This window comes from Triticum aestivum, chromosome 3D (genome assembly GCF_018294505.1).
Source record: "Triticum aestivum cultivar Chinese Spring chromosome 3D, IWGSC CS RefSeq v2.1, whole genome shotgun sequence".
NCBI classification, from domain to species: domain Eukaryota; kingdom Viridiplantae; phylum Streptophyta; class Magnoliopsida; order Poales; family Poaceae; genus Triticum; species Triticum aestivum.
Window position 1 is genome coordinate 452,082,128 of NC_057802.1, and position 12,864 is coordinate 452,094,991.

The following is a 12,864-nucleotide window of genomic DNA, read 5'->3' on the forward strand; positions in this document are numbered from 1 at the left end:
TCTACTTGCGAGTGGAGTGCGCGATGGGACAAAACATCGCAGCATTGGACCGAGCCGAGCACGGCGAAAGAAAATCGGACTTCTTTGTTCAGCGCCTAGCGCGCCTATTGGGCCGGCCGACTAACCCGGTTAGCTGATAATTTTTCAGTCGTGGGATGGAGCGGGTTACTAGCCTACTAGACTGGTTTTTGAGTCGGCGTTCTCCAGAAAAAAAAAACGGCTATCGCAGCAAAAAAGAAATCAAGAAATTTAATAAACGCTCATGATTTACAAAATATCTTCTTAAATTCAAAAAATATTAACGAAATAAAAAAAATCAGAATTTTCAAAACAAAATAATGAACTCACAAAATGTTCATGACTTCTACAATTCACAGATTCAAAAATGTTTGCCAATTGGCATAAATGTTCTTGGATATGAAAACTTTCACAAGTTTTAAAAATACTCTAAACTTATCAATGTATTCATGATTTTTTTAAATAACTAAAAATAAAAATAAAAATTGGAAGAAAAACCAACACCAAAGAAACATCTATACCAATAAAAAAGACCCAACAGTTCCAACTAATTTAGGCCATCAAACCATATCAATCCAATGATCTAGATTACCCCAATGACGAGCGTTCAACATGTTTAACTGACAATTAATGTCATACCAAATATGAACGGTAGCACTAATGATGTAATTAACGTGCAATTAATATCCAACCTAAAATGAGTGTGCAACTAATAGACTATCTAATAACAACGTTCATTGCACATACACATTTACTACTAGCGAAAAGAAAAACCACTTGAGGGAAACCTACGTAAATCCGGTGGGAGAAAGACACGGGAGAAAGCTTGAATATATGCCGACTCTTCGCAAGCGCTCCTAGAGGTGCCGACACCAGTGTATCCATTGCGTTAGGAAATCCTATTTGAGGAAAACCCTATTTGACGCATTCTAGATCAAATTGTCGGGGTGCCGCACACGCGATCGACCGCCTCGCTGGCTGCTATATTTAGCAGCAAACCGCCCCCTAGTCGGGTGGGCGCCGGCCGACTGGATCCCCTTGAAAACAGTACATGTGAGGCCCATTTAGAAGTGAGCCATGCGTTCCACCCATCATGGTTTTGGAAAACCTTCTAGAAGGTCACTGCTCGGTTGAAGATTCCTCAACTGTTTTTTTTATTTCTTTTCAGTTTTTTGTTCTTATTTACTTTTCCATGTTTCTTTCTTTTCATTTATCTCCATTTCCTTTTTTGTTTCTTTTTCTTTCCTGTTCTTTTTCCATTTTTATTTTTTTCAACTTTATTTTCCGTTTTCCATAGAAAATGTTTGCAAATTATAAAAAATATTTTGTGCTTTAATAATTTGTTCAGAACTGGTTTTTTTATTTTATTTTCATATTTTGTTCCAAAATTCAAAAAATGTTCCCTTGCGCAAAAATATAATTGGAATTTTTAAAAATGTTGGGCTTTTCAAAATAAATTCGGAAGTTCAATTTTTTTGTGTGTTTTTAATTTTATTCAGATGTTAAGAAAAATGTTTGTCCTTCCTAATTTTGTCCGTAGTTTAAAAAAGTGTTCATAATTTCAAAAAAATGTTCCTATTTTCAAAACAATTCCACAATTCAATTCTTTTCGCAAATCAGAAAAAAATGTTTGCCTTTTAGTATTTTTATTCAGATTTTCTAAAATTGTTCACAGATACAAAAATGTTCTTTCCAAAATTTGTTCACAAGTCGAAAAAATTCCCCTGTTTTTAAGTTTTTTCACAAATTTTATTTTTTACATTTTTCGAAAACTTGTTTGTGTTTGTCAACAATGGTTTGGAAATTAAAAGTTGTTCCTGTTTTTTCAAATTTGTTCACAAATTCTCCCTGTTTTCTAAATTTGGTTAGAAATTCAAGAATTGGTCACAATTTTGAAACTTGTCGCGTTTGTCAAAAATTGTTTGGCATTATTTTCAAGAAATGTTTGAGGAAAAGGAAGAATATTCGCTTCTGCTGATATAGGTAGTTCTAAAGTATTCGTGTTGGATAGTCATCATGACCAGTAACTAGCTCTAGTGGCTAAGTACTTGCGTCTACGAGTAGGGGATTGCAAGTTTTTGCGGTGCTTTTACACTGTTGGTTGCTCCTGCATGGGCCGGCGGAGGACTGCCCTGTGCGAATCCCCGCCTTTTTGCCGCAGAATGCGGCAGATAGGAGGTCCCATATTAGCTGCCCGCAGGCACCAAATAGATGGTCTGACGCGGGGCGATGAACGTTATGTGCCGGCCCATGTAGCACAGTCAATTTTCCTTTTGTACGTTGTTTAATTTGCTCATTGCTATTGCAGTTTTCTACTTTTCTGTTCCTTCTTGTTTTTGCTATTTTGGTTTTCTTTTGGTTTTATGTTTTGGTTCTTTTCTTTGGATAGACAGTTTGGTCTACATTTTTTTCCCTAATGCAAGAAACCCCTTTGAATTAGATGGTGTCATCCTCTTTGGCATTTGCTTGTGTGCATTTCGCAATTAATCTTTTTACTAGTAGAATGCCTGTGCGTTGCAACGGACTGCATTGACGACATCTTTTTTTTACCGTTAAAGCGTTTTTTCTTTTCTTCCTTTCTTACTTCTCCCAACTAAAAATATTTCTCGGAGTGATATGTGAATGGATAAATTTACAACTACACTAAAGTATCAAGAGCTAAAACATATTTACCAACGAACATTTCTAAACTAAAGATGTCAAACAAAAAATCAAAGATGCACCAAATAACAACAGGGCCTTTTCACCTCATCAAGAAAGATTCCAGAGCTTTTTGTCACCGTAAATCCTTGGTGTTTGCACCGTAATTTCTTGTGATTATTCACCGCTGCCATTCTTTGGGGTTTGCACTGCAATTTCCACTGATTTGTTTAGTGAATTTTCTCTGATGTCTTTGAATTGTTGTCTTTGTGCCTCCTTCATTTTTGTCATTCCTACAGTGTGCTTTTTCAGTTTGTTTTCACTGCAGTATCCCCCAGTTTCACAGTGTAATGTGTTGCATAGTCACTGTAAAACTTGTAGGTATTACAGTGGAATACCTAAGATTTTTATAGGGAGTTACACTCTGTAAATACCTCATTTTTTACATTATATATGTACTGTAGGTATTTACAGTGGAATTCCTCTGATTTTCTCACTGTATATCCTCAGTTGCCTCAATGCAATATCCCACATTTATCATATAGTCCATGCTTTATCTCTAATTTCCTAGTTTTCTGACAATGTAAATTGCAGCTACATTACAGTGTAATGGAACACATATTTTTCATGTGTACTTACCGTACACCCTTATTTTCATGTGTATTTACAATGCTTCTTAACTCTGTATTTCCTGTTGGTTCACTGTTTTTACCTTGATCTAAATAAATTTCAGTGTTGCTTTTTTCAGTCTGTTAGAACCTGATAAATTTCAGTGTTACTTTTTTCAGTCTGTTAGAACCTGATGATTCCATTTTTTTTACTAGATTCTTTGATGTTTTCTGCAGACAAGTTGATGTAAAAGGTGTCTGTACAGCAGAATGGTGAGCAAAAGGAGTTGGAGAGGTCCTCACCTGTGGATCATCTCTTGGATGATCTTCCTCTGCCCTCCCCCAAATATTGGCAGCTATTCTTCCCTGCTGATCTCTCCAGGTACTCTCCCCTCTCACATATATATCTGACTTGTTTATGTTCTTTCTTCTTCTCGCTCACCTCTCCCAGGTGTGGGGCTGCGCTGTGGTGTGTTACGTGAGATCTGTGGACGGGTTAGGGTAGTTGAGTTTGGGTCCTTGCATGGGATGCAAATTGAAGGGCAGCTGTTTCCTGTTTTTGCTCTTTTTGTTTTTTGAGGGGTGGGGTGCTCTCTTTTTGTTAGGCGCAGGTGTTTTGTGGTCCAGGAGGGCCCGGTTAGTTGCGTAGTTGAGCAGGAATCGGGCTCTGTTTTGGTTCAGTGAGAGGACTGGGTCAGAATTTTTAGCCCGATCCGTTTCGTTGGACATTTCGAGGACCCATTCGGGCCACTACCCAGCCCACTCATCCTTCCCAGAAACCCTAACCACCCGCACGCCCTCTAATATGCACGACCCCTTCTCGCGCAGCTCTCTTCCACCCTTCACCGCCGCCAGCGCCACAGCCTCCAAGCCCTCGATCTCCCCCATCGGAGCTCCCTGCCCACAACCCCCCACCCCCACCCAACCATGGCGGACCGCGGCGGCGAGCGTGGTGGCGACCGCGGAGGCGAGCGCGGCGGGTTCGGCCGCGGCTTCGGGCGCGGCGGGCGCGGGGACCGTGGCGGGCGCCGCGGCGGTCGTCGTGGCCCCCGCCAGGAGGAGGAGAAGTGGGTGCCCGTCACCAAGCTCGGCCGCCTCGTCAAGGAGGGCCGCTTCACCAAGATGGAGGAGCTCTACCTCCACTCGCTCCCCATCAAGGAGCACCAGATCGTGGAGCAGCTCTGCCCGGGGCTCAAGGACGAGGTGATGAAGATCACCCCCGTGCAGAAGCAGACCCGCGCCGGCCAGCGGACCCGCTTCAAGGCGTTCGTCGTCGTCGGCGACAGCAACGGCCACGTCGGGCTCGGCGTCAAGTGCGCCAAGGAGGTGGCCACGGCCATCCGCGGCGCCATCATCCTCGCCAAGCTCTCCATCGTGCCCGTCAGGAGGGGCTACTGGGGGAACAAGATCGGCCTGCCCCACACCGTGCCCTGCAAGGTCACCGGCAAGTGCGGCTCTGTCACCGTGCGCATGGTGCCCGCCCCGAGGGGTTCCGGGATCGTCGCCGCGCGCGTCCCCAAGAAGGTGCTCCAGTTCGCTGGTATTGATGATGTCTTCACTTCCTCGCGTGGATCCACCAAGACCCTTGGCAACTTCGTCAAGGTATAAACTTCCCCTGCCTTTTTCCATATTCTGCGACGCTCCCATCATTGGTACTTTACTTTCACTACATAATTGCTTGCATTATGTGTGCATAGTGTAGAATGTTCAGTTTAAGTATGCTGAAGCTGCAGATAAAAAGATGGAGACGCCTGCATAAATATGCTATCCATAGTATAATGCTATGATAACAGCAACATACCTTCTTCTTTAGACAGAATATAAATTTCTCAAAATTTACCCGCCGAAGTACTTCATTCTCTGCAATTCTTGAGTTGAGCTCTTCGTCTACCTCAAAGGCTGTGTGTTTCCGCTGACGCTGATGAAATGACGACACAGAGAATTACATGATGATAAATGCAGTTAATTGAGAGAATTACATGATGATAAATGCAGTTAATTGCATATTGTTGCTGCATTTGCCTGTTCCTACCAATACTTTCAGAAATTGCCTTCGCCATTAACAAACAATATACATATGTCTTTGCCTTTTCTCGATTAACAACATGATGGCCGAAACAACAAATACCAATTTTTCCAATAACATGAAGTCATTGCATAACATGGTGATGAAGATAATTCTGTTTGGAAGTGATTGCTTTGTGCATCTTGTGAACTATTATACTTTTTAGATATAAGCTTGCGTACTGCTGGAAGGGGCTTTGCTGATTTACACTTGATGCAGTTTCGTCTATGTCAATTGATTAGTCTAGAAGCAATTCTTCTGGAAATTGTAGTGCTACTGTAGCCTAAGGTTCTCTATGTTTTGTGTGTCTATCTGCTTTATACTCTGCTTGTTCTTCAATTGATTGATTGAAAATGTATTGCAACTTTCTTAAACAGTTCAGCTCATTTGTATATATGCTTTTCATGTTTCCTAGTGTTCATGTAATGCATTTTCGAGTTGCTGAATCCTGGCATGTGTTCTAATACATTTTGTGTTCATGTATTACAACCATTTAGACATTTCTGGTTGAGGATCTACCCTAACAGGGTGATACTGGTATTACAACCATTTTAGACATTTCTGGTTGAGCATCTAATCTCTTCTCTGTTTATACAATGGGTGCCATGATCTGTTTTATTTCACACCAGTCGGTTCTTTTCATCTGTACAGATGATGATCTTAACTCCTGTCAGCCAGGTTGAATGTATTCTTGTTTGCGTTGGCTAGTTGCCAACATGAGCTGATAACTCCTTTGTTTCCAGGCAACCTTCGACTGCCTGATGAAGACCTATGGATTCCTCACCCCTGACTTCTGGAGGGAGACGACCTTCACCAAGGCGCCATACCAGGAGTTCACCGACATTTTGGTGAAGCCGACCAAGGCCCTGATGCTTGATGCACCAGCCGAGAAGATCGAAGCTTAGGATGTCGGTGTAAAGGGTTTTTACAAGCTGAGAGCTGTCTAATGCACTTTGCTTTATTTAGTTATTAATACTTTGAATCGTGCTGTTTCAGGATGTCTCTTTTTGCCGTCAAGTGTTGGTTTGTGGAACTATGCTACTCTCTTTTATCGTCAATGGAAGCTACATAATTATGGCAATCAGTCTTTTTTATCTATAGATGTTTGGCTTCTATCTATGCTGCTTTGTGTTGTTGATGTTGTCCTCTGCCTCATGGTTTGTTTTGTTGCTTAATTTACTCCACGTTATGGACCTGATAACGATGGTGTAGTTTGGCTGCTGTGATTTCACCAGTCACTGCCTTTTCTATGCTGATGAAGATATCTTTCATCCTCTTCGACTTGTTTTGTTTAGTTCAGGCTGGTGCGTTCGTTATTATTCAGTTTTTGTTGACAATATAATTTGATTTGCCCAACACAGCAAATGCCATGATAGAGATTGATGTTAACCTGAGCATAAAAAGGTATAAGAGAAATTTACAAGATCCAAAGAATATCAAAGCAGGAAGCTAAAGTATACCAACACAATTCATAGTAGAAGTCACCGATTCCTTCCTTTGTTGGATGCCAATGGATCTACTCCTACTTTTGCACACATTTCATGAAACTGCTGTGTCTAAATACTGATTTTTTACTGATGTCACTCTGCACTAGCACAATCGTGTACATACCATTAGCAGAGGTAACTGAAATGTGCTTTGCCACTAGAAATTTATTCTCATCTCTTTTAGCACATTGGGATAAAAATATAATACCACTCATGCAACTCTACTGAGGATCTGTAAAGACTTGTGTACTCACTTTCTCCAGCTCATCATTCAGTTTTTTGTTTTGCAGTTCCAAACTTGTAATCCTGTTAGAAGCCTCAACTGGATTTGTTTCAAGCAAATTAACTTCTCTCTGAGATGACACATTTTGCTCTGCTAGCTCCATTACTCTATCCCGTAGTCTCTGTTCTTCGGCTTGAAATCTTGCCTGGCTGACCAATAATTTGACCTTCTGTCAAGCTCCCATTCCAAGGTAGTAGTTTGCACATCAGTCTTCTCGTTCTCCAGCCTTCTAGTTGTAGAGTCTAATTCTACCTTGGATCGCTTATATTGTTCTTTGGCTGCAAACCAGACGTGCCTTAATCTGTGAAGACGTGCCTTAATCAAGCTGAGAAACAGCTGCGTAATGTCAGTTGAGTTCAATCTCTTATCCCTGAGCATGTTAAGCTCGCTCATTTCTTCATAAGGAACCATAAAGCATGCGTCCAATTCTTTAGTCCTTCTAAGCAACTTATCATCAGTGTCTAGTTCCAAGTTCTTGTCATGAAAACCACAAGACCCATCATGATGATAAGTATCGGCAGCAGAGCATCTTGAGGTTGCCCCTAAAAGAGGATGGATTCACTGAAAATCCATAGAAGCAGTGAGGTTGTAGATCTCGTGAGTCCTCATAGATATCTTTCACTCTAGTCATGCTATGTGATTTGCACTCCTCTGAGTGAGAAAAATTACCAGAAGATCCTTCAAATAGACTTGTGTCATTTCCATCTGAATCACACATATATCCCACCTTGAGGTGCCCATTGCCTCTTCCTGAGCAAGTTGATGGTGGCAGGTTAGGGGTAAAGTTCCATCCTCCAAATCTTGCAAAGTCTTGTCTATGTTTGAGTAGTTCTCATATATGAATTCGGGATGGGGAGTATTTCTTTGCAAGATTTTGGTGAAGATGGAGCTGTAGAATGAGGTCAAGGTGGCCTTCCACATCCCAAATGAGGAGCTGCAGTTCTGATGGGGAATTTCTGCTTATGCTTCTCATTTGATATGTTTGCTTCTTGCTCCCCATCAATGTACAGATCTAGCACTTCATTCTTGTCCAGTAAATTGGTCAACCTGGCAGGTCTGCATTTCAATGCAAGAGGAGAGTGTGCTGTTTATGAGCATGAGTAGCATCTTGAACGTGGTGAACCAGTTTCCTGTACGCCGTGTGCTTTTGGAACCTTTATCATGCATTCCTCTATATTAGGATGTCTTTCAGTAAGGCCAACTCCAACCGTCAACCCCAAATGGACGTCCGTTTTGTTCGGATTTTGTCCGTTTGGGTCGGCAAAACAGGCACGCGCGTTCGGTCGTGGTCGTGCGGCCGTCGGTGCGCCCAACCGGCTTGCCGCATCCCAAACTGTCCGCTTTTTGGACTTAGAAATTTGACCCCAAAACAAACTCAATTAGACATTGTAAATAATTTAAAAACATTGATATAAACATTAACGTCCACAAAAGTCCAGATCCAACACATTTCTTAACTAAATTTAAAATTAAAAGACATAGAAAAACTAGATGTGGAACACTGGAGGTGGGGGTGGAGGAGGAGCGGTTGCGGCCGCCGGAGGATGTCCCGGCCTCGTGGTTATGCTTCCCCTTGCGGCCGGGCATCCAATGCCAGCCCATTTGCCGACGGCTAGGTGGAGGAGAGGAGGCAGCTAGAACTAGGGTTTGGGCGTGTCGGGCTTCGAGGAGGCACGCATCGCCGTGAGTGTTAGTGTGGATTGACCGGTCCACGACTTCCACATTAAAAAGGACGCCGAACCCGCGGCTGGGAGGCTGATAGGCGGCCCCCCGCGCATGTGCCGTAAATGCGGGCGGTGGGAGCTCGGTGGGTGGCTGCCATTCCGGCCCGAGGTGGACGCTTAGCGGGCGCGTGGGTGTCCGTTCGCCGTCCGTCTAGACGCATACCGGGCACAATTTTGCGTTGGAAATGGAAACGGGGAATAGACAAAAAATAGGGATGAGTTAGCGCGTTGGGGCATGACATGTGTCCATTTGGGCCAAAACGGACACACCCGGACTAGATGGTGTCGTGCGTTAGAGTTGGCCTAACCTCTGTCGCTAACATTTCTGCAAAACATGCTCCAAAAAATAACATTCAGGTATAGTGCGCACAATTATGTCATGACTATAAGTAACAGAGATCGTCTACAACAATGTTATGGTATGTCCAACGGGAATTTAATTCAAAGAATGAGCCGGTGGCTGCAGATTATGACAATGCCAAGTGTGATATTTCTGTAGAGAATTCTCAAGATGTTTCTTGAAAAAAATTCTTAAGAGGGGAATGTTAGAGCAAGTCTAGGAGACCCGTATAATGCCGACCCACGTAACGCGTTTACAGTTCGAGGAAGATATGTTTTGCGGGGCGAAATCGTGCGCTGCAGAATAGACCCTGTATATGAAACTATATAACTAAAAAAAAAGCTTTCGCGGAAGAAATTGCAACCACATTGATCATTCATAGTTTATCACAACATACTACATAGATCATACACACCACATATATGCTACATTTTACTACTAGGGGGGGGGGGGGGGGGATCTGCGGGCTCGCGGCGGCTACCAAAATGGACGAGCTCGCGGCGGCGAGGCCGACGCGGTGGAGGAGCTCAGTCGTCGGCCAGTCCTCCTCGTCGGAGCTGACGAGGTCGATGTACTTCTTCTTCTGCTCCTCGCGGACGCGCCACCACTCATTGTCCTTGTCCTTCGCGGCGAGGTTGGCCGCGACCGCCTGCTTGAAAAGGAGCTCTTCGATCTCCTCGTCGCGGCGGCGGCACTCCTCCTCCTCTCGCAAGCTTCGTGCGGCAATCGCGGCCGCGACCGCCTCGACATCGTCGCCGACGTAAACTTCGGGACCGATGATGCCTCGGCGCGGGATCTCCTCCGGCTCCCGATTGACGGCGACGAGCTCGCCCTCCTCCGGCTCCTGCTTGACGGCGACGAGCTCCGTCGGCTCCCTTTTCACGGGGAGAAGCGCCGCGCCGGAAGGGCCCCCTGCGCCTGAGGTGAGCCACGCGGCAGAGGAAGAGCCCGCAGCAAAGGAAGAGCCCACGACCGGGGAGGGCGTGCCTGTGGTCGTACTTCTCCGTCTCCGACGGAGGAGCGACGCCGGCGGCTGGAGGCCTTTTGTTGGTGTACTTCTTGGCCGCGCGCTTCCTCGCGCCGTCCGTGTGGACACACCCCTGGCGCTCGGGGTCGTCGCCCCCGCCGGAGCTGCGGCCGGAGCTCCACATACGGCCCCACATGGCGGCTGGAGGCGGAACTGGGATCACCGGCGACGAGAAATGCGACGGAGGGAGTGGGGAATCGCGGGGAAACGCGGCGGCGGGGGGATAGGGTTTCGACCCGTATCTGCCCCGCAAACCCGTAGTTATACGGCTTCGGGGGTAAGGTTTGCGGGCCGCGATAAAATTTTTACGGGCGGACGAGTATACAGGCTCTGTTCTGGCCAGAAAATTGGGCCGAACCCGTATACTCGCAGGAATTATGCGGGTTCGCGCGTTATACGGGGTCTGTTAGAGATGCTCTTAGTGGCTCACAAGAGCAATTGTTTGGTGTATTAAAGATGATCTTTCAATTGAACCTAAACTTTCCCACGGCACAACTTATGACACACAACTGCTAAACCTAGGCTCCGCCGAAGATCTCCATTGGGTGTCTGGCACCTGTAGATTGCTGGATCGGACGAGATTCGGTCGTGTGCGTCCCTATTTCAGCCTATGTGGCTTCAGAAGGGCGTGACGCGAAGCTTCGTTGACTGTTGACATTATGGGACATGTCGGTATTTCGATTTCTATGATGAAGACAATGTCGGAGAACATCATGGTGGCGAAGGTCTAAGGCCTAGTAATGACGGATCGAGTCTTCGAGGCGATGAGGACTTTGCTTGGTGGTTAGTGACTCGTAGCAGCGGCATCGGCAGTAGGGGCGGCGCCACAGGGGGAGTACATAGTCTTAGCTTTAAGGGTGAAAATCTAAAGTCTGGCCTTAATTGGTTGTGCCTGGTAATGGCCTTATTAAAGACATTGTTTTGAGAGCGCGGATTTTAAAACCGACGCTTGTTGAAGACATTGTCTTGTGGTGGTTCGTGCCACGATTACAAGGAATTGATCAGTCTAGCGGGATCTTTTCTTCTATTTGTTCTTGTGCAGTGTGCATCCGTAATGTCTTTATAGAAGACTGCATGCAGAGGCCGGGTGTAATTGGTATCTTCGCGATATTAATATATTCTCCTTAAAAAAACCTAGCATCTATATACTATCAGATTTCAATTTGCTTTTGATTACATCGAATTGAAAGTACAACATTATACCACTTATAATTATATTGCTAACATTTGATCGATGGTGTTTCCAATTAGTCCCACCCTCATACAATTTGTTTTCACTGCTTTTATCATGTACTGGACTCTGGCCAGCCGGCCAATGTTCACTAGTGTTCACTTCAGGAGTTCAGGTACATAGAAAATCAAGACGAAAAACTCCAAGGCCATTTAGATACTTAACGAGGGATAGTTTATAGATAAAGCACGCACATTACATAGGCACGCGCATAGTACGACGCACACAATATCAGTTCACCACTCTGCTCTGCTTGCGGAGCCTACCGACACCCAGGCCAGAACACCATGGACTGCATGCACACAGATCCATCGACCCTAAAACCACACACGACGACTAGGTAGAACGACACGGATCTGGCCGCCAAGGCCTAGCTAAGCTTCAGTACTAGTAGCAGCAATTTATTCTCCGGACATGGGACTCCTCGCACGGCAGACGTACGTCGACACACGGGCCAAGGCGCTTCAGTTCGTTCAGTGGATCCTGCACGCAAGCGAAGAAGAGAGCCCGTGCATGTCAAAACTGCAAGATTTATCCAAGGAGAGATGGAAACATGTAGAGTACAGTAGTATGTATGTATGGACTTTGTGGAGACGTACGAGTTGCAGTCGACGCTGGGGCTGATCTTGTAGGGGAGGGCGACGTTGCACTTGGAGGGGAGCGCGGCGGCGCGGGTGATGTAGGGCCCGCCGGAGGCGCCGTTGGCGACGTTCTTGAGGCAGCCGCAGATGGTGCGGCGGTCGGGGCTGTTGTTGGCCTCCGCCAGCAGGTTCTGGATGCCGGTGCAGCAGCCCCGGGCCGGCGAACCGCCCTGCTGCACGTACTGCAGGCACGGCATCAGCGTGCTGTACACCGTGGAGCAGGATATGGCCGCGTGCACCGTCGCCGGCGGCGCCACCACCATGGCCGCGAGCACCATCGCCAGCACCACTGCCGCGCCCCTCGGAGCCGCCATGCCGACTGGACTGAAGTGAGCTACTGCGCCGCTAGCTTAGCTTGTGAGTGGATGACTGTGGTGCGAGTGGCGCTGGCTTGAGTGAGTGTGTGTGGAGATAGTGAGGGCTCTAGCAGGGTTTATATACAGGGGAGGGGAGAGACCGAAGGTAGTAGGATAGCTTTACTTCTGCTGGGGTGGTTGTGGGTTGAGGGTGCATTTAGGAGGGGAGTTAAGAGCGCGGCTGGTAGATGGTCGTGTGGTTACCGGTTAGTCTCTGCCTCTTTGGACTCGAGTGTAGGAGGGGTGTCGCGGTGAGATTCTTGGTTTCTACATGACGTTTTTATTTTTATTTTTATGCTCGTTCTGAAGCTGGATTGGTGCTGGACTTTGTTATTTGCACTAACGTTTGAGCTTGTATTAATATTTCTGGGTAAGGTTTAAGCAGCTGCTTATATAACGAGTAAAATGAACGGGTCATGTCTGTAGGCATGGACAGTGTATACT

General features: G+C 45.7%; 2 protein-coding genes across 3 annotated transcripts; one reads left to right on the top strand and one right to left on the bottom strand.

Annotated features, from left to right (window-relative positions):
• The first annotated feature begins 4,104 nt into the window (after positions 1 to 4,104).
• On the top strand, positions 4,105 to 6,412 carry LOC123079586 (40S ribosomal protein S2-3). Of its 2 annotated transcripts, XM_044502378.1 has the most exons (3): positions 4,124 to 4,868; positions 6,075 to 6,239; positions 6,328 to 6,412. In XM_044502378.1, exons 1-2 carry the CDS (start codon positions 4,194 to 4,196, stop codon positions 6,234 to 6,236), a joined length of 837 nt encoding a protein of 278 aa, XP_044358313.1. In that variant the 5' UTR covers positions 4,124 to 4,193; the 3' UTR covers positions 6,237 to 6,239; positions 6,328 to 6,412. The 2 variants fall into 2 exon arrangements, with proteins under 2 accessions (XP_044358314.1, XP_044358313.1); XM_044502379.1 differs by having other exon boundaries at positions 4,105 to 4,868; positions 6,075 to 6,412.
• Positions 6,413 to 11,574: 5,162 nt separating this feature from the next.
• Positions 11,575 to 12,476, bottom strand: LOC123079588 (non-specific lipid-transfer protein 2). Its single transcript, XM_044502380.1, has 2 exons — positions 12,023 to 12,476; positions 11,575 to 11,906 (listed from the first exon to the last, which is right to left on the bottom strand). Exons 1-2 carry the CDS (start codon positions 12,376 to 12,378, stop codon positions 11,897 to 11,899), a joined length of 366 nt encoding a protein of 121 aa, XP_044358315.1. The 5' UTR covers positions 12,379 to 12,476; the 3' UTR covers positions 11,575 to 11,896.
• Positions 12,477 to 12,864: the final 388 nt, after the last annotated feature.